The sequence below is a fragment of the Rhinolophus sinicus genome, chromosome 3 (genome assembly GCF_057876585.1).
Source record: "Rhinolophus sinicus isolate RSI-liver-muscle chromosome 3, RSI-T2T, whole genome shotgun sequence".
Classification (NCBI taxonomy): domain Eukaryota; kingdom Metazoa; phylum Chordata; class Mammalia; order Chiroptera; family Rhinolophidae; genus Rhinolophus; species Rhinolophus sinicus.
In genome coordinates this window covers 56879605-56906568 of record NC_142503.1, presented here as the reverse complement: position 1 = coordinate 56906568, position 26964 = coordinate 56879605, and the positions used below count along the sequence as shown (strand labels likewise).

Here is a 26964-nt window from a genome sequence, read left to right as displayed (position 1 = left end):
TGCCTACCTTTCATTTTCTCCTTTTAAATTATTCTTCGTTATACAATCATTTAGGGTGCTCACAATCCATTGGACTCATAACTTGCCATGTCCCTCCTTAACATTAAGTTGATGTAAGTGAAGCCATTTTAAAATAGAGCTAGTGTAGCCACTCCAAGGAACTGCCTTGCGTGTGTTTTCCTCAAACGTTTGGGATGGGAAAAATAATCCTTGGACTGGGCAAAGCCAACATTGTATTCCAAACAGTTTGTAAAGATAACAAGTCAGCAGACATTCTGACTACAAGGACTGAAAATTAAGGGCAGTCTGTAGAATTAGCACAACCATGTAAAGCTAAAAATTAGCTTACTGACATCAACAGAAATTCCTTTCTTCTATTCACGTAATTATTTCTCTTCCCTTTCTCATAAAACCCCTGCCTTCCCCCCAAAATCAGAACACTTTCTGAGTTTCTGCCTGAATCACTGCTTTCCTAAAAGCTATTCTTTGATCTCAAGTAAATACTTGTTGCCTTTCACTTTGGTTCTCTATTTCCCAGGTTAACAACCTCATATTTTTTTCTTTCTCTTTTTCTCTTTTCTCTTAGCCAATTTAACTAGTCCAAATTACTGACACATGTTCAAGGAGTGCCTAGGTCTCCAGAGTTATAAACTACAAATGATGTAAGTGTGCGCAATTCAAATAACTCTGGCAAAGTCTACTGACACTCAACTGTACTCACCAAAATGAAACAAAAAAGAAGAAAAAGCTCTCCCTTTCTTAATCCACTAAAAACATTTTCACAGAAAGCAGAGTTAGAGATATCCTATCACCTATTTTTAACTGTGTGGTCTTTTGAATATCTGAACTCTTTGTGTCTCATCATCATTACCTGATTTTTTATTTGTTGGTGTTTAGAAAAACGATTTGCTGTAGGTAAATCTATCTAACCCAATGTATGATGCATAGGAGAACGTGGTGTGCTTAAACGGGCTATCAAAACTAGTAAAGGCTTTTGGAATTCATGTAAATTTTGTATCTCAGATGCAATTTTGAAAGTATTAGTAACAAAAAAAATTGTAAATCTTTTAAGTATTAACAGATAGTTTATTGCAAGTTTCCCTTGGGGCAATAATGAAGATGAGGATTTCAAGAAAACCCTAAAAGTACCATACATCATGGCCTCAGAGATGGAAATGGAGGAAAGGATTGGCAGAATCCAATCCAATCCAGCAGAAGAGGAAGGGAAAAGGCACAGAAAAAGATAGGGTCACATTATTGGCAGAGCAATAAAGAACAATACACATGCACTGCTTCTAGTTTTCCAACCGTGTTCTGTTATCTCTGAGGCAGAGATTTTTGGTAGTGCTCCAGACACATTCTTTCTTGAAAGAGCCAGGAATACTTCTGCCTTAGGGCCTTCACTGTTCTTTTTGCCCCGGCATCACTCCCACCTGACTGATACGCCTAATCCCTCAACTCTTTCAAGTCTTTATTCCATGTCACCTTCTTAGTGTAGCCTACTCTGAATATCCTATTTAAAAAAGGTGACACCCTCCTAAGTCCTTGGTCCCACTTCTGAGTACCCCGTGTAAATTACGTTAGCCTGCACATACCCTCAATTGACATTCCTTTGGTCATCTCAGCCTGTCTCTTCTCCTTTAAGCTTTGTAGGAAAGGGGTGGAGCTAGAGCCTGGGCTCGCAGAAAGGAGGGGCATATCCGTACGCTCCCGCCACTTAAGGAGCAGGCGGCGGCTAGATCCGCCCGCGCACGCGAGGTTCTCCGCTCCGGAAGCGCGATCGCAGACGGAAGCACCACGTGATTGTGACGTCAGCGCACCCGCGCCTGACGGCCTGACGCCCTCCGCTGTCGTGGTTTAGCTGCTTTACACCACGGTGTGGTGGCGTTTGGGGTCTTTTTCTCCAGACTTCCTGGGCCTGGTCTCCGACTTAAGGATGTACCACAACAGTAGCCAGAAGCGGCACTGGACTTTCGCCAGTGAGGAGCAGCTGGCACGATTGCGGGCTGACGCCAACCGCAAATTCAAATGCAAAGCGGTGGCGAACGGGAAGGTGAGGACACGGGTGGCCGCCCCGCTGCTCGGACCTCCTAACTCTTGAACAACTGCGGGATCCAGTGCCCCCGCCGCCAGGGCTCTCTGGACACCTCCTCCTCTCCTCCCTCCGGGCCGCACGTTCATTTGTTTAATAAACAGGCGAACACCTTGCCAGGTGCTGTGGGTACCGAGGGGGATAACGCCATTTCCGTAGTTGAGTGGCAGGCAAGTAACCAGTAATATGGCGTTGGAGACCTTTGTAGGATGTCCGTGTAGTGCGGAACTAGAGCCATTCACTTGTCAAAAGGAGATGTCCGGGAGGGCTTTTCGCAGTCGCCGATGGGAAGCAAATGGGGAAAGAACATTCCAGGAGGACGGAGCCACAGGTGCAAAGTGGGCGGTCAGAAGTTGTAGGGCGGGTGCGTGGAATGCTCTAGATCGTTTGTAGTGGAAGCAGAGCACCTGTGGAAGACAGGCTGGAAAAGGTAGGCAGGGAGCTTGTAAGCGAAAGTAAGGAATTTGAACTTGATGATGAAGGGCTGGGGAACCCTTGGAAGATTTTAAATGGGAAATTAACTTTACAGATGCTGTTCTAGAAAGAGCCCTCTGGCATCCTGGTGGTGAATGGATTGGATGGGGCAGGGTGGAGGCGGGGGGACAGGAGACCGTTTGCACAAACCAGTTGATTGAAGATGGTTTGGGTTATGGCCTGCCCGCCAAGTTCTCCCTGTTGCAGCCCCCAACCACCTTTCCCTCACAAGCTCCAACACCCATTCTAGTAACTACAAGCTTCCCTCCAGCAAGTATTCCATGTCTAAGATGGTTGGGACTGAGGTGCTGTACTTTTCAGTCACAGCTATTTTGTATCACTTTATTTTTTTGCTGCTTACAGTAGTACATACGGTGCTGCATGCCGGGCACTATTCTAAACATTTGGCAAGTGTTAGATCTTTTAATTTTCACAGCTGCTGAGATAAATACTGTGATTATCCTCACTTCCCAGCTGAAGAAACGGGTACAGAGAGAAATAACTAATCAAGGCTACATTGCTAGTAAGTGGCAGAGACAGGATTTGAACCCAAAGAAGGAATCTAGTTCCAGCATTCCTGCTCTAAACCGCAATGCCATGTTTATAAAATTAGCACCTGTGTTAGTTTCCTAGGGCTGCCATAAAACTATTACCACAAACTGTGGTGTAAAACAAGAGACATGTTTCACAGTTCTGGAGGCTAGTGAGATCAAGGTTGGCAGGTAGTTGCTCTCTGAAACTTGTAGGGGTGGATCCTTCCTTTCCTCTTACAGCTTCTAGGAACCCCAGGTGTTCCTTTAATTGTGGCAGCATAACTCCAATCTCTACCTCCATCTTTACATAGTGTTCTTCCTGTGTGTCTGTATCTTCACATGTTCTTATAAGGATACTAGTCATATTGGATTAGGAACCAACTCTACTCTAGTACATCTGATTACATCTACAGAGACAGTATGGGGACAGAGTCCCAGAGAACAGTTTCCAGGCTCTCGGCCTTACGTGGAAAGGTGCTGGCTCGGGTAGTAGATGGCCATCAGCTGTGACTAGTTGGCCATCGGCTGTTACCAGTTAGCCACTGATATAACTGCCGTGGCTGCGTTGGTTCGTTGGTTGGCAGGCAGAAAAGTGGACGGCGGCTTGTGGATTGTGTGGATCCTACTTCGTGCGTCTCGCCCGGCCGCCAGAGAGACTGGGGTGCAGGAAGACCCTTTGTTGGGGTACTGGCGGATGTTTGCTCCCTGTATCTCCAACCCAGCCGCCAGAGAGAATATAGTGGTATGACTCCCATATCTATGGCTCCATGGGTGTTACTTTTTGGCCTCACTATATTCTGTGTTCTTATGTGGGGAGCAGGACCAGAGACCCCCGCATGACACCCCACGTGACAGACCGTATTTCCAAATAAGGTCACATTCTGAGGTACAGACATACCTCACTTTATTGAACTTGGCTTTATTGTGCTTCACAGATGTGTTTGTTTGTTTTTTCTTCACAAATTGAAGGCAAACCCTCCACCAGCAAAATGATCACTTTTTGCTGTATTGTGGAGGTCTGGTACTGAACCTGCAATATTTCTGAGGTATGCCTGTACTAGGGGTTTAGGACATCAATATATCTTATCTTGGTAATTGTAATTAAACTAGTAACAGCACCCAATGGATATTTTTTTGTAAAGTTGTATTTATTAACCATCTAGAGTGCATTCTGTAGAGAGTTTACAAAGGAGGATAAGAAGTAATGTTTTCAGGGTCAGAATTATCCTTGCAGTACTTGCTGATTTTTACCACAACCTGTGTGACTTAATAACTAACTGAGAAAGAAATCTTGAAAACTTTCCAACTATGAACAGTGTATATCTTCTTTTTGATTTCTAAATAATGACATCAAACCTGTAAGCATAGGCACACATTCCATCATAATTGCTTATACCTTAATGAAGCAAATATCCAATTGACATTCTGAGAAATTGTGAAATTATGGTATAATTTTAGGTTATTAAATTTTTTCCTAAAGCTACTTTGTGTAATAATGAGCAATTCTATAAAGTGGAAATGAGTTGTGGTATAGTTCCCGTTGGCTGGAGATATTAATATAAACTAATCTGGACAGAGAAAAATATTTTAAGATTCAATTGACTGAACTTTTGGTGTAACTTTTAATCTAAAGGTTCTTCACAATGATCCAGTCTTTCTTGAGCCTCATGAAGAAATGACACTCTGCAAATACTATGAGAAAAGATTATTGGAATTTTGTTCAGTGTTTAAACCAGCAATGCCAAGGTCTGTTGTGGTAAGTTATGGTAGTGATGGAGTATAATGTCCTTTAACTGACTTCTGAAATCTGACCTCTTCCTAGTTAGTAACTCAGCCCTCTATCCACTTTATTAAAAAATGCATGTGGGGACAGAGCCCCAGAGAACAGTTTCCAGGCTCTCAGCCTCACGTGGAAAGGTGCTGGCTCGGGTAGTAAGATGGCCATCAACTGTAATCAGATGGCCATTCGCTGTGGCTGGGTGGCCATCAGCTGTTACCGGTTAGCCATTAGCCACTGATATAAGTGCCGCGGCTAAGCTAGCAAGCATGGATTGCAGTTAGCAAGGGGTTGGTTGGCAGAGAAGCAGACAGACAGCAGACGGCAAAGCATGTGGCTCCTGATCCCTGTGTCTCCAACCCAGCAGCCAGCAAGACTATAGCGGTATGACTCCCCTATTCATGTCTCCGTTGTTGTTCCTTTTTGGCCTCACCATATCCTGCGTTCTTGTGCAGGGAGCAGGAGCTGAGACCCCGCATGACAGTTCACCTTAGTTATATAAATACATAATTTATGTATTTAAGTTTTTGTCACATTACATATTTTTCAATAACTGCCTTAATTATGAATTCCTGTATAATATTTTAGAGTGTTTCAAGTCTTATTTCATTATCAAAAGAATTTGACTATATTGTCTAAATAGGTTATAACATCCTCATTTTATAGAGAAAGGAAAAATTACTTTTCCTCCAACTTCTCAACTAATGAGCAGAACTGGGACTGGAACATTGATTACTGCTTTTTTAACTCTATCACACATGTTTGAAATAATGCGTTTATTAATCACTTGTAATCATATGCCCCAGCTGAAACTCATGCCATAAGGAAGTTTCAAACCTGATTAGTAGAAGCTGGCGGTTTTCTTTGGGTAAAAAAAATTGTTTTGTACTTGATTCAGATATATGGTTCTGAGGACCCCATTTGTGTGCGTGTGTGTGTGGGTGCGTTTGTGTTTATTGTGGTGGAGCAATGGTGAAAAGAAACAGGTAGTTAGAATTTTTTGGCTGAATGGATTTACATACACTATCCCTATAATTGTTCCTATTGTGTGTATTGTTTATAGAAGGTAAACTGAGATTAACAAGCTGAACAGTAAAGAAAAAAGGGAGGGGTATAAAATATTTTCCTTACTATCTCACAGGTTTGTTGTTAAGCTCAAATATGAAAGTCTCTCTTAGCTGAAAGTCTATCTTAAGTTTTAAAATTATACAGAGTGAATAACTTAGGACACAATAGGGAATAATCCTCTAGGAAATAATCTCCATTGTTATAGTCGAAAAAATTGAAGTTTATTGAAATATCAAGTCCAAAAGTATTCATAGTGTCTTAGTTCAACCGGCCCTTCATCTGAGAGATCAACAATTCTGGAAGAATTCTAGGTATACTTGATTATTTTCTATTTCTAGATGTAGTTCTGTTCTTGTCTGATAACAGAAGTATAACGTAAGGTAGGTTTAAGTGATTTTTTTTAGGTGAAGAAACTGATTCCTTGAATGAACTTCTTTATGGAATTTGTTTTTATACAATATGCTTATTTATATATTGATGAAGAATTTTTTTTCACATAAAATGACAAAATGTTTAAAAGAAAATAGTTTTTATATTATAAAATAGATACATGTTTATTTCATTGGTTCTAGCCAAATGACATAGTTAAAAGTACAGGCAGGTCTTAGTTGAATCTAGCCCTGTCCCTTATTAGATGTGTGACTTTGAACAAGTCAGTTAACCTCATTAATATCAGTTTCCTTCTATGTAAAGTGGAGATAGTAATGCTTCATCAAGCTATGCTAAGGATTAAAATGATAGTTTTGTGCATGGCACAGAGCTTAGCACATGGGACGCAGTCAGTAAACGGTCAGGCGCTGCTTCTATTATTAGGTTTGGCAGTAGATTTAGAGAGAAGGCTGATGGCCCCAACTGTGTTGTACTCTCAATAGTTTTACCAGATTAATTGGTTAAGCTGTGAATGTTGGTATTTTTCCTCCTTAAATTTTTCTAATTTGGGCCACTTTTTTTTACTCTGAATTCTAAAATAAACACACACATTTTTTTAAATAAACCAATAACCATAGGAAGGATAACCCAGGGTGAGTGGGGAAGGACAACAAAGGGTCTTACGGCTGTGGTGTTTCTGTAGTAATTTATCACAATTTATTTTGATTAAAGAAGAATTAACAAGTTTTAGTATTTTGTATGGATAACTTTTTCAAAGAAACTTTTGATAAGTAAGTCTATAACAATTTAATATGTAATATATTTGTGAATAGATTCTGATAATGTATGTATTTTTAACCTTAGGGTACAGCTTGTATGTATTTCAAGCGTTTTTATCTTAACAACTCAGTTATGGAATATCACCCCCGGATAATAATGTAAGTATAAGTCTAATTTATAGATTTTCATTTAAGAAAACTTTTATACTATGTGTGTCTGTGTGAGAAAATGACTTCCTAGTAAAGGGCAATTTAGACTTGCATTCTATTCTGAACTTAAGATCCTTTATTATATTACTTATACATCTATAATGCTTTCCTTCCTGTAGTACTGATGGCATCTGAACGTTAGCTAGTCCAAATTCAAATTCTGTTTTTCTCAAGCTAGATTCCCTACTACCACTTTGTTAGTGGCGCCTTTCTTCCTGTTGCTCAAAGTGAGAATCATCAGTGGCAACTCTTCTCCGTCTACATCCAGTCAGTTTACAAGTCCTATAGCACCGTATTCATTGCAGTTGAACAAAGGTGTTGTGTTTCTGCTCTGTGCTGAACACTATGCTTACCATTAAAGATAGAATTGAAATTAGTATGAGACTCGTCAAAGAGCTTACCGCCAATCACATTGTCCCTGTTTGTTTTTTGTTTTTTCTTCTTTTCATTCTCATTTCTAGCAGTCTAGGTCAGTCCCTTGTTAACTTCCAGTCTTGATTTTTGTGGCAGTTTTATTACTTGTTTCTCACTCTGAAATTTGTGTAGTACAAATGAGAGTTTGATAGGTTTATTCCTGAGGTAATAGTCCCCTATTCAAATGCCCTTGGAGACTTTCACAGATGGGCTTTCCACAATGTTCCTTTAACCTACCTTTCATCCCATGCTCAAATGGTACATACGTGGGTACTGCTGTATTTTTTTCTCTTCCATCTATATTGCATTATACAAAGTACACTTATTTCTCAGTTACTTTGCTCTTCCAGATATTAAGTTGAACTCAATGAAGCTACCATTAAGTCAGTAATGGTTGAATGCTGTGGCAATATTGTATGGTTAAACCTAATAGAGAAAAAGTTTGAACCGGAAACTGTGTCTCTCTCTTTATGACATCATAGTCACTTGTGAATACTAGGCAATTTTAGAATGTACTTTTAGAAATAAAATATTTACATATTTTTCAAAGTATATATCTGTGTGTGTGTTAAAGGGTAATTTAGACATGCATTCTCTTTTGAACTTAAGATCCCTCATATATTCCTTATATTTTCCTCTAGGCTCACTTGTGCATTTTTGGCCTGCAAAGTAGATGAATTCAATGTATCTAGTCCACAATTTGTTGGAAATTTACGGGAGAGTCCACTTGGACAGGAGAAGGCACTTGAACAGATTTTGGAATATGAACTGCTACTTATACAGCAACTTAATTTCCACCTTATTGTCCACAATCCTTATAGACCATTTGAGGGCTTTCTCATTGATATAAAGGTAGGTAATCTTGTTGATGTAAAGTAACCTGGTAGAGTGTATTCCTTTGCTATTGTTCTGTAACCAAAAGAATCCAAAGTTTTATAACTTGTAATTATCTTAATTCAGGGTAGTAGTTCTCAAACCTGTTGAGTAGTATCTCAACAGAGGGTAGTAGTTCTCAAACCTCAGTGTGTGTCAGAATCACCTGGAGGGCTTATTAACTCATTGTTGGGCTGTAGTTTCAGAGCTTCTGATTTAGTAGACTAGCAAATACTGGTCAAGGGACCATCATGAGCACCACTGTGAGTTTAGAGTAAAGCTTTTAAAGACTTAAGGTAACTCTTTAAAGTGTGCTGTCGTAGATCTGATTTAAGAACCATAAAGAATTCTTAATTTTAAATGGGAAGATTCCTAAGTGAATTCTATTTTTAGTGCAGTCTGAAGTGGAACTGATATGTAGGCATAAGAAATATAAGTAAATAAACATTGACAAAAGCAACTTAAGTTACTTTGTTTTGGCCCTGAAAGGACTTGGATAGTCTGAGTAAAGTCAAACAGAAGTGACAAACTGGTTCACTAATCTCAGTTGAAAGGTGAAATTTGGGTACCTTCTATATCCCAAATATTGTGTTTGATCATGAAGCCAGGAATAAGACAGGAACAGCCTCAATTTTTATACGCCTTACAATCTAATGGAAAAGACAATATATAGTCAGTGTGCTCAGTGTGACAAAGGGGGAAATACAGGATACTTTAGAAGGAAATAATAGATTGAGAGGAAGGGAAGATAGTTCTGACAAAGTGTCATTTAAAGTGAAATTCATAACAAGAGTAGTAATTAGGTGGTGAAAGAGCGTCTCAATCAGGGCTCTCTGGTTAAAGGCCCAGATTCAAGAACCATGATGCACTAGACCTAACTGCTTGGAGATAGAGTGGGAAGACTGCCACAGAGTGCTGCCTGCATGAAAGGCAGAGAATAGACTGGGGAGGTAATGTTAAGGATTTTCAACAGAACGATGGGAAGCCAGTGAAAGGTTTAAGTCTGGAGAGTGGCAAATTAGGTTTATACCTTTAAAAAAATCATGTTGGCAAGATCATTGCATCAGTTTCTATTCCGATATTTATTGCACATCTGTGTGTCATGATTCTGGAGAATGGATTAGAAGGAATGATGGGGTACCAGTTAATATGCTGTTAGTTTGACTTGTGTGGTGGCAGGGGATACAGAGAGGGCTTCTTGGACTTCAGAGATCAGAGATAGAATCAGAGCTTGAAGTTTAATTGCATATAGAGCATGAGGACAGAGAAGGAACCCCCAGGTTTCTGAGTACATGGTGGTATACTCTCTGATACGGGAAGTACTGGCACAGGATAGATTTGTTGATGCTGGCGAGGTGGTGGGTTGATGAATTTGGTTTGGAACATGATGGATTTCCATTGCTTGCAACACATCCAGGTGGGTCGATATTTGTGTCTGGAGGTCATAGAAGATGGCTAGGCTGGAGGTATAGATTTGGGCATCATTTCCTGAAGAAAATTTAAAGTGGATTGGCCATGAGGATCATTGAAGGATAGGTAGAGAAATATAAGAATCTAGTAAGACTGAAGAAATCCAGAAAGGTAGGACTTTCTGGAGAAGTGAAGCGAAGTAGGATACTTTTAGAAGATGAGTATGGGCATCTCCCCAATCCTGCTCAATATTCAGACAGTAAACGTAGACAGATAACGTTTGCTGGATGTAGTGCCAGGAAGGTTATTTGTGATCTTGGTGAAAATAGTTTCTGTGGAGTGTTGAGGAAGATAGCAGATTGGAGCCACTTGGGGAATAAATACAAAGTGAGAAAACAAGTATATATAACTTGGGTTAGACGACTTCTCTTTGAAGTGGAAAAAAAAAGATGGGATGATTCAGAAGATGGGGGAACTGCTAGAACTAGAGGAAAGGGACTGTTTTTGTTGTATTCTGGTTTGTGGAAGAAACTGTGGAGCTAGTAGTGAGAGAAAGCTTAAAGGGAAAAGTGGAAAATATGTAGCTCAAGTTTCTCTTTGGAGTAAGGTAGATGGGGCTGTCGTGGGTTTCGAAGCAAGTAGAAGGACTGATCTTAGAGAGAATAATAGCTCTTTTAATGCAGGGAAAAAGGAAGGCAGGGTGAGGATAGTGTTATGTGGTGGCAGGAAAGAGGGTGTCTTTCTTAAGAGCAGAGATCATTTTCTGAGAGTGATGGAGTTTCTGAGAATTATTAATGACACTGAGAGATGGAAAATGTTAACATTGTCATTGAAACATAGGAGAACAGATTTTCTATGGAACATTATCATAGTGAGGCAGTGATGAGAGCCCTGCTGAAATCAATGAACCCAAATTTATCATAATGATAATACCAGACCTCTTGGTTGTATTGTTTTCTCTAGCAGACCCAGAAAGCTGGGTATGGTTGCAAAGCAGGTTCATTGAACTCACCTATTATTGAAGTTTTGCCAGAAATGTATTGGCCTCCTATTGGGGCTGGAAATTCAGGGGGGAAATGAGGACCAGAGGACACAAGTGAATGGAAGCAAGTAGAGGGATCAGGGGCCAGGGTTCTAAGGTGGAAGTCAAAGAACGTCTGTGAAGTCATTGAGCACATGTATTGGGATAAGGAGCACCGTGGTCAGTCAGAGTGGAATGTCTGAATTTGTCTTATCAGAGGTGAGCATTTGGGGATAATGCCAAGACCTGGGTGTGACTGTACAGTTGTATCTGATATTTTGTTTCAGAGTCTAGAAAAGGTTTCTTACTACTTTGGGACCTGAATGTGGATATCTAATGTAAATTGGAGGATTTAGGGCTCATCTTAAAGAATAAGAAGAATTATCGAGAAATACGGGAACCTCCATATTTCTTCGGCATATTCTAAAAATAATTGTGTAGTGAAACCAAGATTCATTTCCATTTACCTCTTCCCAATAGTAAACTTTAAGTAGAAGGAATTTCAAATCAAAATGAGGTGGTGCTTTGGTTCCTAAATATGGCCTTAGATCTGAATCACCTGGACTGCCTGGGAAGCATTTACCTGGGAGGATGTATTTCTTAGGTCAACTTCAGACCCAGTAGAATCTCTTAAGAGCCTCAAGTGGAAAAGGACAAAGAGAGGGATTAACAGAGATCAGAATAGCAAGTACATTCTGGAAACTTCAGTTATAATAAAGCATATATTTCTTATTTAACGGCTCCACTTTCAGTACTCTCTAATGGTGAGTACAGAATATTCTTACATGGAAAGATTGTTATTGCCGGAGTATAGAAAAGGAGTTACTTTTATAAAAGCATCCTGTGTGAAGCACTTTCTGATTAATATAAATACTTTTGAGTTGTTGTTACTCCATTAAACCCTTGGAAGTGATAACATTTACAAACTTTCTTTCTAGACCCGCTATCCCATGTTGGAGAATCCAGAGATTTTGAGGAAAACAGCTGACGACTTTCTTAACAGAATTGCATTGACGGATGCTTATCTTTTATACACACCTTCTCAAATCGCCCTGACTGCCATTTTATCTAGCGCATCCAGAACAGGAATTACTATGGAAAGGTATTACTTTGTGTTTTAACTTAGATCAGACTCAGTCACTCAGTTTATTCCTTTCTGGAGTCTGCATTTTTAAGTAAGGTTCACTTTCTGAATATAGTCCTTTATATCCCTTATGGCTGGAAGGGGTAGTGAGGGCAACTGAGGGGAAAAAATGAGATCACCTTTTAAGAAAATCTTTAAAAATTGACTAAAATATCTTTGCGCTAAGAGGATCCATTTATGACTAAAGTAGAAGAAAATCAGGTGATCCTTGAAAGACTGAGATAGCTTATCAGTACATGGCAAATTTAAAAGTTTTATGAACTGGTAAGCAACATGAGTGCACAAAATATGTCTGCCTTGTTTTGTCATTGTTCTGCTATGGAGCATGTGTGGCATATGGAATTCAGTAAAGATTTGTTGAATGAATAATGCTTTAAGGAAAGTCCAAACGCATTGCAATTGAGCTGTATATAGTAATAGCTAATACATAAATGCACACTGAGAACCAGGCTGTGATAAGCACTTTACATGAATTGAATTCGGTTGATTTTTATAGCAATATCTTGTGTACAGATTAATTAAATATTATACCCATATGGTTATTATATTTATTTATAACTAACTCAAGCAAGGCTAGCAGTAAATTAGACTTAAAATTTTTATATTTAATTTTTTTAAGATCTTTGAAGTTCTACTTGATTTCATTCCTAGATATAGTTGAGGAAGAAAGATCTATTAAACTTTCTAAACTTAAACTATTTTACACGTTTGTAATCCCTCGTCTGTAATTTCAGAGTCCATTGATATGGTGGCAGCAAAAATGAGCGGATGTGATTTAGTCTTTATTCAACTTAACGGGAATATGTTTCCTTGCAAAATATTACTCTTTACAGGATAGTGCCCCTTACATCACTGGCGTACAGAGTTCACATTCATGGTATATACACCAGGTTACCTATCTAAGACATGAACCACTCTGAATTTCAAAACAAATCTAAGATAAAGGACTGTGGGCTTGCATTTTGTTTAGCTTATTGTATGCCTCTTTACAAATACAGCTCACCTACTGTATATAAATATATACGTTTAACCACAAAGGGATTTCTACGTCCATTTAATTACTAAGCAAGCCTTTATTGAGTGCCTTTTATGTATCATGTACTGTACTACACTTTTGGAATATAATAATGAATGAGCTATAAATCCTTGCACTAGTTAAGAAAAATAGTGATGCAAATAATTGACCTCAACATCAACAGAGTTTAGGTGTGGAGCTTCTATTCTCTAAAGGAAGAAAGCCTTTTTCCACAATTCCAATAAGGTCCAAATTAGACTTTATTTCATCTTAGAAGTTTAGTTATAATTTATGCTAAATTATTATGACAGGCAAATTGAAATTGTAGTACCTTGACTTGTTTCAAATTAAATAAGCTTTTGTAGCATTCCCAGGGACTATAGACATTTGAGCATTTTTTTCTTTGGGGAAATACTTTTGAATAATTTTTAACTTCTGATTTACATTGTAAGCTTTTAGAGTACATGAATATTGCTTAATTTTTTTATTTTTTTTATTTTTCAATTGCAATTGACATACAGTATTAGTTTCAGGTGTACAATGTAGTGGTTAGTTAGACATTTATATAACTTCCTACTTTTGCCTTTTAAACTTTGTAGTAGTTTTTTAGTTGGTTGATCCACTGCTTTTGTGTTTGTCAGTGAGAATTTTTCTTTGCTACATTTTCTTATTCATTGTTTTTCCTTCTTCTTAAAGAAGTCCCGCTAACATTCCTTGTAATATTGGTTTAGTGTTGAAGAACTCCTTTAGGTTTATCTTGTCTGGCAAACTTCATCCCCTCTTCGGTTCTGGATGATAGCCTTGCTGGATAGAGTAATCTTGGATATGGGTCCGTGCTGTTCATCACTGTGAATATTTCATGCCAATCCCTTCTGGCCTGCGAAGTTTCTGTTGAGAAGCTTGCTGACAGTCGATAGGGACCTCCTTTGTATGTTACTGCTTTTTTCTTGCTACCTTTAAGATTCTCTCTTTAACCTTAGGCATTTTAATTATGTTGTGTCTTTGTGTAGACCTATTTGGGTTCATCTTGTTTGGTGTTCTGCACTTCCTGGACTTGTGTGCCTCTTTCCTTCGCTAGGTTAGGGAAGTTTTCATTATTTCTTCAAATAGATTTTCAACCCCTTGCTCTCTCTCCTCCTTCTGGTACCTCTATGATGTGAATGGTGTGCGCTTGATGTTATCTCAGAGACCCCCTAAACTATCCCCATTTTTTGAAATTCTGTTTTTCTTTTTGCTATTTAAATTGGGTGTTTTCTGCTGCCTGTCTTCAGATCACTGATTTGATTCTTTGCTCCATTTAATCTGCTGTTGATTCTACCTAATGTATTCTTTGGTTCAGTTATTGTATTCTTCATTTCTGACTGGTTCTTTTTTATGGTTTCTATGTCTTTGTGTAAGTTCTCACTGAGAACACCTGTTCTTCCTTCCCTTACTTCACTAAACATCCTTGTAACCAGTGTTTTGAACTCTGTGTCTGATAGATTGCTTGTTTCCATTTCATTTATTTCTTTTCCTGGAGTTTTGTCCTGTTCTTTCATTTGGGACATACTTGTTTGTCTCATTATGGCTACCTCCCTGTGTGTGTTTCTATATATTAGGTAGGGCTTCTATGTCTCCCGATCTTAGTAGAGTGTCCTTATCTAGTAGGTGTCCTGTGGGGCCCACTGATGGCAGTTTCCCTGGTCACCTGAGCTGGATGCTTCAGGGGTGTCCCTTGTGTGGGTTGTGTGTGCCCTCCTCTTGTAGTTGAGCCTTGATTACTGTTGCCATTTCAATGGGTAGGATTGACTCTAAGCTGACTGGCTGTAAGGAATGGTCGTGACTATGGTGGATGAAGCTGTTGTGTGGAGGCTGACCCCACCAGGCAGGATTCACTTTAATGGGGCTCTAGTGTGTGCTGAGTTCGCCCTTTGGGTGTGTCATTTGTGGAGCTGATTGGGTGGTCTAAAGCTGGACACCAGTGTGTTGGTTCTGGGGCCCATTGGGAAGGGCTCCAGTGCAGTCCAAAGTCAGTTACAGTGTGGGACGAGGCAGTCTGTTTTGTGTCAAAAAGTTGCTGAAAGAGGTTCTGATTAAGCACCCAACTTGGGTGGGGTGGGATCTCAGGGAATTACCAGGTCAGGACAAATAGTGTTAAGCAGGTTATTGAAACATTCATCTTTGGCTCCTGACTATGCCTACAGGCCTGGTGATGGGAGGGCTCAACAAAGGAACAATGACACTTGCCAGCACTTTCCTCCTGGAGAGAGCTCTTCTGCCCCCTGCACCTCCAGCCCTCACCCTAAAATTAGTCTATTCAGTTCCTCATCCTGTGTCCCTGGTGCTTTTTTCAAGCTGTTGTGCCTGTGCTGGATCTATGAGTGAGTGAGTTTGTGAGCAAGTGAGTCTGTGTATGGTCCTTTTAAGACCTGCAGCGCCTAGGTCTCTAACAATCTGTTGTCTTTCTTGGACGCAAACCATGCTGGTTTTCACAGCCAGATGTTATGGCAACTTCTTACCGCCACTGGTGCCCTGGCCTACGACCCCTCACTCCTCAGAGGGAACCTCCGCACCTGAGATATCCTTCCTGATTCTTAATCACTACACCATGAGTATAGAATCAGCCCATTCTGCGTCTCAGCCCTTCCTACCAGTCTTGGTGTGGCTTCTTTATATTCTTAGTTGTAGGAAATATGTTTAGCTAGTGTTTAGATCATTCTCAGTGGTAGTTGTTCTGTAATTTAGTTGTAATTTTGATGTGGTCGTGGGATGAGTTGAGTACAGTGTCTACCTGCTCTGCCGTCTTGACTGGAAGAGTAGGGTATTGCTTTAACATTTATTGCTGATTTCAAAAAGGGAAAGCCCTTGTGCTGTTATTAGATTGTGGATGAAACTTTAGATTATTATTAATAGGATGTCCTGTTGTTAGTTCTGGCTTTTCTTCTTTTTCATTGGATTTAGAGCTTTATTTCTTATCTCCTATTTTGACTTCTTAGATATCCCTGCTTGCCTATGGATTTTCATAAAAATCAAAATATTATAATTCTAATTCAGGATTGAGATTGAGTTGCTAACTTAAAAAAGTTGCAGAAGTAAAGAATGTGGTCAGCTAACTCTTAGAACTAAATACATTACCTTTATGCTTGAGGAGTTTTAGGGAGAAAAGGGGAAAGAAAAAAAAGTTTTTAATTACTGATAACCAGAAATGTATTATAAAGGGAATTATTGATTTCCATATCTAAAATTAATTCCCAGAATAGGTGATGTAATACCAAACTTCAGTTATCAGAATTTTGTAATAAAATTTAAATAATCTGGATAGTTTAAGAGACATATAGCAACACAATTTCTTAAAGAATTATCTATTTTTGTAACTTTATTTCACCCAAGAGAAAAACTACTTTTTTTTTGCATTTGTTTCAAAGATTACTTAAGAGAATCTGTTTACTTGGGCTGTTATGAATTATAGATCAAGTTCAGGTATATAAAACCTCAGAGTACGTATTTAAATATACAAATTTTACTTTCATACTACTATCATTGTTCTGAGAAAAACAGATAATTGGGTATTATATTCATTTATGAGAAAACATTAATACCTTTGATTTGGACCCGATGCAAGTTAAGATGTAATAGATTTGTAAAACGGGGATGATATTCTTATTGATTTGAATAACTGTTAGTCCCAAGAAGAATAGCTATAATTAACATGGAGGGGAGAGAAAATCCTTACTAGTACCAGGTTCCATCTCTATTACTTCCTAGGTTTATGACTTTGGGCAAGATACAAGGTCATAACTTGTCTGTCCCTGTGATTCAGGTTCCTCATCTGTACAATGAGATTAGACTGATAGGGTTTATATATTAAACACTTAACATTAAAAGTAACGAGTGTTGCTACTGTTATTTTCTCTCTCTGAAAGCTTATATAGTGCAGAAATTAACTTTAAACATTAAATGTCTTTTAATCTAATGTGAGGTAAGATCAAATAACATGGTAAATGTTTAAATAAAAATTTATTACAGTAAAAGACACATTGCCATTAATCCCCCTCCGAATACTCCCCTGCTCTTTGAAAACAATTATCCCATTGTTCTTGCCACTTTCTGAAGCAGTTCTGGAAGTCCTCTTTCGAGTCTTTAGTTGCATTTTCGTGGCTGCCTCGATGTCCTGAGTCGATTCCAAATGTTTACCTTTCATGGTCATTTTGACTTTGTGGAAGAGCCAGAAGTCAAACAGTGCCACATTCAGTGAAAAAGGTGGATGAAAATATACCGTAATGTTTTTATTTGACAGAAATTACCATACCAGAAGCCATGTGTGACACAAAGCCTTTCCATTGTGACCACAAAATACGGTGAATGCTGCTGCCGAGTACCATCCAACAGAAAGGCAGGGAAGCAGCACATTTGAACCTTAGTAACAATGTGTGACAACTTTCAACTTGTTCAGTGCAATCAGTTGGGTATGAGCTATGGTTGAAAGAAGGTGTGTTTTAAAATGTGCTGTAAATCATCCTTCATCATGACAATGCTCTGTGTCACACATTGCTTCTGGTAAGGCAATTTCTGTCAAATAAAAACATGACGATGTGTCCTCATCCACCTTATTCACCGGATCTGGCACCATGAGACTTTGGATCTGGCACCATGAGACTTCTGGCTCTTTCCCAAAGTCAAAATGATTCAGGACATCGAGGCAGCCATGACAGTGCAAATAAAGACACTCACAAAAAAGGACTTCCAGTACTGCTTCAGACAGTAGCAAGAACAATGGGATAAATAAAGTTTGAAGCAAGGGGGAGTATTTTGAGGGGGATTAATGGCAATGCATCTTTTACTGTAATAATTTTTTTATTTAAACATTCATTGTACTGTTTGATCACACCTCATATAATTTGTAAGTTCATAAGATTTTATAAGAGTTACAGTTTTGTGGAGTTCAAAGTATTGTTATTTAGTACTTTTTAAATTTTAAAATTGACCTTGATAACAAAATGAACATGGAGGAAAGTAATTTATGATGTCAGGTTTTCTCAAGATGCTGTGTGTATCCAACAGATTAAAGCTTTTGTCCTTTCTTATTAGTTATTTATCAGAAAGTCTGATGCTGAAAGAGAACAGAACTGGTCTGTCACAGTTACTAGATATAATGAAAAGTAAGTAAAAGAACACTTTATAAAATATTCTATTACAAAACTGCTTTGTAAATATCTTGATATGGACAAAATATCTTGAGGTGTGACAATTAAGTTCGCGAACTCATCCTAGAAAAAGTGCTACCTACCTCATTGCTGAATATTACTATAGTCACCTTCAAAGGACTCCCCTTGGGAAGCTATGCACCAATGCCAATGCCTAGTCTACCTTTTAAATCAATTTTGGAACTCTTTTTCTGGTATGGCCATTAGAGCTGTCGTTGTATTACCCTTGATGTCCTGAATGCCATCAAAATGTCTTCCCTTTCAATATTTCCTTTATCTTCGGGTAAAGAAAGAAGTTATTGGGGGCTAGATCAGGTGAGTAAGGAGGGTGCTGCAATACAGTTATTTGTTTACTGGCTAAAAACTCCCTCACAAACAGTGCCATGTGAGCTGGTGCATTGTCGTGATGCAAGAGCCATGAATTGTTGGCGAAAAGTTCAGGTCCTCTAACTTTTTTATATAGCCCTCTCAGCACTTCCAAATACTAAACTTGGTTAACTGTCCAGTTGGTACAAACTCATAATGAATAATCCCTCTGATGTCAAAAAACGTTAGCAACATCATTGCAACAGGTTTGCAAACTTAATTGTCACCTTTCGTATGTAAGTAAATGACTATTTTTGTTTATATTTACTTTCATTGAATTAGGATGTCTTGGAAGCACAAAGAATATATTGGTGGGGAACAAACAGAAAGTACATGAAAGGACAGCTTTCAAACATAGAATTTAGGAAAGTAAGAATATAATTAGATTCAGAAAGGGTTGAGATTCAAAACAGGGTCCTTTTAAAGTATACGCAAATATGTGATAGGCATTGAAAAAGATCTAAAGGAAACTAAATTTAAGGATATTTAAATTTGGAGCTTCTGTTTTGTAGATAACTCAGCTTTAACTAGTTAACACGTGTCACTTGCTACTCATTTTGTTAGCTGAACTACAAAAACGGGGTACGATTTTGCAATATCTGGAGAAATTTTAGGCTGTTATAACTTGGGGAGTGGTGGTGGCTGCTACTGGCATCTAGTAGGTGGAAGTAAGAACGCATCCCGCCTTGGTAGGCTGTAAAATGTCTCCCCGAAAGATATCCATTTCCTAATCCCTAGAACCTGTAAATCTTACCATATATGGGGGGAAAAGGGAGGTTTTGCAGATGTAATAAAGTTAAGGATCTTGACATGGGGAGATTATCTTGGATTATCCAGGTAAAGCCTAAATGAAATCACAGGCGCTCTTACCAGAGAAAGACAGAACGAGAGGCTTGCCAAAAAGAAGGTGGCACAGAGAGATTTGAAGATGCAGGCCTTGAAAATTGGAGTGATATGGCCAAGGGATGCTGGCAGCCACCAGCAGTTGGAACAGGGAAGGAATGGATTTTCCTCTAGCGCTTCCAGAGAGAGCGTGGCCCTGCCCGACTGTGTGCCAGTGAGACCAATTTCAGACTCCTGGGCTTCAGGACTTTGAGAGAATACATTTCTGCTATCTTAAGACTAAGTTTATGGTACTTTAATAGCAGCCTCAGAAAATTAATACAGCCTCTCACAACAAAGAATTATCCAGCCCAAACTATCAGTAGTGCTGATGTGGAAAACCCTATCTTCAGGGTTGAGTGGATCCTCCCCTTAACTGACCGGCTAGATTAGCCAGCCCTCTCTCTTCACCCTTGCCCATGTCACACTGAATGCTCAGGCCTACTTGGCTACTCTTTAGGATTAAAAGTCAATTGTTTTTGTCCCCCAAACTTTTTGTGCCAATGTCCTTAACTTGTAGTTTAATTAAACACTGAATAAACCAATGAGAGACTGAAGATCTTGATCTTAGATGGTAGTAGTAAATGGGTGTAATTTTTGTTTTAAAAGATGCTTCAGGACATAAAAATATTATTTCTTGGTATCTGCTTGAAATGAACTTGATGGCCTCCCTGTGAGAATGACAGATTTGTGATTTATGAATCACAAAACTGTAGGTCTTCAGTTAAACCACTAGAGGGTTCACTTTCAAAGCTAACTTGGCCATTGATAATTAGGATCATTGAATTTAGTAGGTAGGGGCGTTAATGATAACCCATTGTGCTCATTTGATAGCTGACAATTTTATTACTGATTTCTTCTCAGTACCAAAATTTTACCCCACTTGTTTTAATATAAGAATAACTATTGATATAATACTCTGACCTTTAACAATATTATCTTATTCATAATTTTTCAGAATAAAGATATTGTCCTAAGGCTGTTGAGTCACAAGTATTAATTCATTTGAAAACACTGCTTTTTTTGCATTATGAAATCAGTCACCCATTTCAAACATGTGACTGGCTAATAATAAGCCCTAGATCTCTCATCATTTCCCTGATAAATCTTGAGATTTATATTCTTTGGTTTACTGTATTTGAATAACATAAACAGTCCAGGTAGAGGATATTTTTGCACTTAAGTCACTGACATAGAAGTTTGCTTTTAGCCTAAAGAGGACAGAGGACATTTTTGGTTTTGGTGATGCCTCATTGTATAGGTTCTGTATATAGTTAAAGCCAAGGATCATTGATTGACATATTTTTACTAAGCATCCTCCCTTTATTATTACGTGTTTTGTAATAAAGGTTTACTTTGTGAACAAGAAGTACACTCTTGACCCACTGTGTGTAGGCTAGAATGTTATGAATATGGTTGGTGGCAGGGAACAAAGCATATTCACTAAACCACATAGTAATTATTAAAAACCCTTAAAAGTGAGCAAAAATTGACCACAGTAGGATTTGATAAAAATACTGACTAGATTATAGAGCATGTTTATTTGTATGCTGTACATGATATGGGCTAAGCGGCAGATAGCTATAATTACTTGAGCTAGAAGTATGGTGTTCATTGGATTTTAATGCAGAACATAAATCCCGATAAGGATAATCACGTCATTCCAAGCCTTTTGTTTTTCCCATAACAAGATAGGAAAATATTATACAGCTCCCTAATGAGAACAAGGCTTTTTATTATCTAGTATAAATCCTTTTTTTTTATTTTTATTTCCACATAGGTATGAGAAACTTAGTAAAAAAATATGAGCCACCCAGATCTGAAGAAGTTGCTGTTCTGAAACAGAAGTTGGAGAGATGTCACTCTGCTGAACTTGCGCTTAACGTAATTACGTAAGTCGTGTTATTCAAGAATAGATATAATTGTTATCCCGTCCGTGGACAGTCTTCCTAGGAAATCCCTGAACCTCTTCATGCCCTTTTAATCTTTAGGTTCTTTGCAGGTCTGAGATCTCATCTAAGGAGTAAGTGTACTGTTCCAGACTTATTTCTGTTAGCTAGAGTAGGGAAATGTGGCGTTATTTTCTTTCAGTGGTAAACTTCATATTGAAGACAAAACTGATAGGAACATGTGCTGTTAGATCTTTTCTTGCAGCCATAAGGAACACCCGTAATGTCTCTCAAATTTGTAGGCTGAATGTGCAAATCAGGCTCTTTATGCTTTGCAAATTGAAGGATCTACTTAAACCTAATCTTTTAAGGTTTAAACAATTGGAGATCAGGGCAGGTAATAGGAATGGTAAAACCATTTTCTATTTTCTGTGGAATGTATTCTGATTCAAAAGTTCTTTTACCTTGTTAAGATACAGTGGGAATTAGCTCTGGCCTATTATAGTTAAGATCCATTTGAGATGTTTCTGATCTCTAGAATTCGTGAGTATATGCTACTGTATGAGAAGCCAGAGCAGCATTCCAAGGCCTGGAGGTGCACAACTCAAATTCTTCCCTATATAGTTGTAATAGAATATCCAACCATTTATGAAGTGCACAAAATATGGGACTGTTTTATTATATTCATAGCTATAACTACAAACCATGGTTTAGCATAGAACTTAAAATTAATAGATTTCATTCCTAGGTTTCATTGGTAACTAACAGGAATGAAGGAATGGTTGCAGAGAATGCTGACTTTAATGAATGTAACTACAGTATTCCCTCCCTTATCCACACTTTCATTTTCAAAGGTTTGAGTCAATGGTGGTCCAATATTAAATAGAAAACTCCAGAAATAAACAATTCATAAATTTTGTGCAGTTTTGAGCAGCGTGATGAAATCTTGCTGTCCCACTCTGTCCAATCCATGATGTGAATCATCCCTTTGTCCAGCGTATCACTGTACATACAGAATATTTTGAGAAAGACCACATAACTTACTATAGTATAATTTTATTGTTAATCTCTTACTGTGCCTAATTTATAAATTAAACTTTATTGTAGGTAGGTATAGGAAAAACAGTATATATAGGGTTTAGGACTATGCAGTTCCAGGCATCCACTGGGGGTCTCAGACCATACCCCCCCATAGATAAGGGGGGAATACTGTATTGCAGCACAGATAATAATGTTCAGTTCACATTGATTTTGAATGGGCTTAGACCAGGAGTTGGCAAACTGTGCCCCATGCGCCAAGTCCAGGCCACTACCTGTTTTTAGAATACAGTTCTATTGGAAGGTAGCATACCCATTAGTTTGCATATTGTCTATGGCTGTTTTCACAGTATAGAAGAATGGGAAATTGTGAAAGAAACTGTTAATGGCTCACAAGGCCTAATATATTTACTGTCTGGGTCTTTGAAAGAAATTTTCAACCTCTGGATTAGACTGTGTTACTACTTTTTTTTTTTTTTTTTTTTTTTTTTTACCATGTTACTACTATTAATGCTAAACTTTTAGCTAGTTAATTGAATGGACCACAAGGTCAAATATCTAATTGCCAGAGTTTACATCTTACTCAGATTCACCATCCGCTTTGTACTGTGCGAAGAAAATTGTACACCTCTATGAGTACTTGAGGTGCTTCTCAAACTCAGTAAAGACTGATGTTTTTTTAATTATAGACCCATACTTTTGTGAAACATAAGAAATCACTAGAAAAATGAATAAAAACAAAGTACAAGTGTAAATTTTATTAGGTGCAACAGTCAAAATCTCTCAAATTTCTATAAAAGTTTCCAAACACAGTTTCTGTACTTACTGCACACTAGAAATGGTTCATGGACCACACTTAAAAGCACTACTTTAGGATAAAAATATTTGTTTTCCTTGGTCTTCAAAATTCTTTTATCTTCTTCATTACACAAATCTTATCATTATTAAAGTCAGTCAGTACAGGTGAACCAAGTTCTCTGACCAAAACCCAAATCCCAGTTTTGACCTCAGAGATAATTTACAGCTAGTGTTTACCTTTGCCAGCCTTTTCTCTGCATTTGTGTATGAAATAAGTTTTATCTTTTCACTAATGTTTTCATACATATGTACATTTAATAGTATCTATCTAACTCTTGCTTGTTTGGGTGGAAAAAGAGTATCACATTAATATTTTAATTTGCATTTCTTTTATTACTATGAGGTATTAACGTTTCTGTGTTTACTAGTCATTTGTATTTCTTCTGTATTGATTACCTATTATAATCCCTTGCCCAATTTCCTGGTAGTAGTTTCTTTATTTGTAGTTGTTTGTATACTCATCTTTTTATGTATTATACAGCTATGTTTTGTTTGTTTTTTCCACTTTGTGATATATTAACAAAACTTGTCATTTGCTTTATGGTTTACATCTAAATATCTTTTCTTACCCTGAACAAAATCTGTATTTTGCCATTTTTCAGCTGTTTAAACCATTTAGAATTTGTGAATGGTGTGAAGTAGCAATCTTGTATTTTTTCAAATATATAACCTGTTGTACCATATACTTTTTAATATTTCATAGTTTGTCTCTCTGCTCGAATATTTTAATGTTTAACTCCTTGCTAATACCATACTTTTAATTACCAATTTTTATAAATAGTGTTTTGATGAGAATTGGGACCAGTTCCCACACTTTGTTCTTTTTCAGGTTCTTTTTTTCATTTTTGCATAATCTTTCCCAGGTCAGAGTTAGACAAGTTAGACAAGTTTCATGAAAAATTTTATTAGGATTTTAATTAGAATTACATTGAATTTAAAGATTGATTTGGAAGATAGTGTCTTCATGTCCATAATTCTCTCTCTCCATTATCCAGGCTTTGTTCTTCAGTAGATAATGAATTTTATATAACCTTGCTAGTTTAGTTATGATGCCAGTTATTAGACTGTTTATTGATGGTTGCCTAATTACAGGAAAAAGAGGAAAGGCTATGAAGATGATGATTATGTCTCAAAGAAATCCAAACATGAGGAGGTATGTTCTCCTAAGATAAATATCAAGTTATTCTTATTGTACATTCTGGTGTGACCACACTGTTAAGATTTTATTGTTTCAGTGTGCAAGCATTAAACATATTGAGGTGTGGGTTTTGAAAGCCTTAATTTTTTTTTTCCATCCTTCTTTATGTACATTGTCATTACAGGGATTTTTCTCACGTCTGACTGCTGCAGGAGTCTATTAATGACTTGATAAAGAATCCTCTTTATGGGTGTAAAAAGCAGCAGGGATATATGTACATACATGCTAAATTTTTGCCCCCATTTTTATTTTCCAACGATGTTTCTATCCTGTTTTAAAAATTATACCTGGCAAATCAGATATAAATGAATAATCAGAGGCAGAAGGTCACAATTGTAACCTTTATTTCTGTCACTAGAGTAGTCTGGTGAAACCATGCTATATTACTATTGATGAAACTCCTACAAATTTTCCTGGTTTATCTACCTTCTGTAATCATGGTAAAAGGAATATATTTCCTAAAGGGAGGCAAGGAGGTAAATAGTGGTTATGCTTCAGTACAATGTTATTCTTACTACATTTTCTTTCCTTCTTAGGAAGAATGGACTGATGATGACCTTGTAGATTCTCTCTAACCATTTGAAATTGATTTGTCAATGCTAACAACAAATCAAAAAAAGGATGAAGCATATCTGGCATTTCAAGTTATTTAAAAGTGAAATAATGTGAAAGCATCAAAATACAGTCAACTTTTCTATTTATTTAAGTGTGTTTTTTTTTTTTCCTTTCAGGGTAGCTTTATGTGAAATAAAACAGCTTCAAAGGACCCAGAATAGCAACTAGTTTGGATAATCTTGCCACACCATGACAAATATCAAATTAGACTTTCTGTAGTAGCCAAACTAAAGCTATAATGTATTTGCCTATATTGTTTTAAACAAAATGCAATAAGCAAACCCCTTTTGAAAAAAGGCACCATGAAAAACAAAACTTAGTAGTCAGCTTTAAACATGCTAAGGAATGCCTTTTGCCTCTAGAAACATTTATAAATGGCTTCTCAAATGTCATCCTGATATACTTAGCTATTTGTATGTTACTAGTGAATTACAGAATGTATTTCAACTGTTACCTGGTTCTGAAAGCTAGTCTCCCAGGATAATGAGTATTTGTTTTCCTCAAGTAGTTAACTGAAAACATTTCCAAATGGGTTTTTTTTTTTTTTAAAAGAAGAAATCAAGTAGGCAGTCTTTAGTTGTCTAGATAAAAACCTTAAGTTCTTAAAGGTAAGGTAGGTAGTAGCAAGTTGTATGTTCAGTTACATAATTAACCTATTAGGTTACCTAAGTGAATCCATATAAATGTGTTATAGTTACTAGGAATTTTTCAGATTAACTATATTCAAGAAATTGAATTCAAATTAAAAGGAGTTGATATAAAAATGTAAAAGCAAAGACTATGAAACCAAATTACTTGGGTATGAATCATGCCTACCTCTACCTTGTGAGTTTGGGCAAGTTACTAATGCTCTCCATGCCTGTTTCCCAAGGTGAACCCGGGGAAAATAATAATGCCTACTCCACACAGGATTAATCAGAATAGTGTCTCTATGAATACTAAGTGTTCAATAAATGTTGGCTATTACAGCATTTAACCATAATCTTATTCAATTTCTAAGTTGGATCCAAATTATGGATGTCTGTCAATTTTTTCTGGAAAACTGGGTTGAAGGAAATTTGAGAAACTCAATTGCCCTGAATCTAAGTTTTATGGCTACATCCCGCTGCTCCCTGTCAGCGCATCCCCTGCGGCACTATCCATAGGAGTACAGGTACCATTTTAATTACATCGTTAGTATCTGAGGGGAGTATTTACTACATGAATGTATTCTTCTCTGTAATAGTTATATTTTGGGTTGTTTTTAATGTCCTTCTCATTGTGGAATAAGAGGAATAAAATTCATAGTGATTTTACAAAAGTGGAGTAAGCCTAAACTGACAGTGGTCTAGTCCAGGTTAAGTAACGGTGCTGCTCGGCTGCAGACAGAATTGCAAACTGTTCAGTTTACCTTGTTTCTTTGAGGTCACTAAACTCTGGCATCAAAGCAAGGCCCACATTTATCTCTGATTTTCCTACCCAGACCTAGTTTTAGAGGTTTTATTTTGTCATTGACCAGCTAGTTACTGCAAGGCCTACAAAGGTAAATGACAAGTTTCCTATTCTACCTTGAGAGAAACATCATTAAAATATAAAAAGCGGGATGTCTTTAGATTTGTGCAGTTTTGTTTTTTTTTTAATAAAAGGCAGAAAAGGGAGAACCAACTCACATTGAGCTATGGCAGATATGACTGAGGTGTGATTAGTGGGAGAGAACCAAATTGTCTAGCATGGGGTTTTGCACGTTGCTGAAATTTTTTCAGAAATGTCAGTACCC

The 26964-nt window shown here is 37.6% G+C and overlaps 1 protein-coding gene across 5 annotated transcripts; it reads left to right on the top strand.

Moving 5' to 3' along the window:
• The first annotated feature begins 1806 nt into the window (after window positions 1-1806).
• On the top strand, window positions 1807-26843 carry CCNH (cyclin H). 5 transcript variants are annotated; one of them, XM_088796603.1, is made up of 9 exons: window positions 1807-2053; window positions 4733-4855; window positions 7178-7251; window positions 8358-8568; window positions 11959-12122; window positions 18247-18317; window positions 21391-21502; window positions 24488-24569; window positions 26621-26843. In XM_088796603.1, exons 1-9 carry the CDS (start codon window positions 1937-1939, stop codon window positions 26708-26710), a joined length of 1044 nt encoding a protein of 347 aa, XP_088652729.1. In that variant the 5' UTR covers window positions 1807-1936; the 3' UTR covers window positions 26711-26843. The 5 variants fall into 5 exon arrangements, with proteins under 5 accessions (XP_088652729.1, XP_074184860.1, XP_019601929.1 ...); XM_074328759.2 differs by lacking the exon at window positions 26621-26843 and adding an exon at window positions 25325-25465 and having other exon boundaries at window positions 1808-2053; window positions 24488-24548; XM_019746370.3 differs by lacking the exon at window positions 26621-26843 and adding an exon at window positions 25130-25294 and having other exon boundaries at window positions 1808-2053; window positions 24488-24548.
• Window positions 26844-26964: the final 121 nt, after the last annotated feature.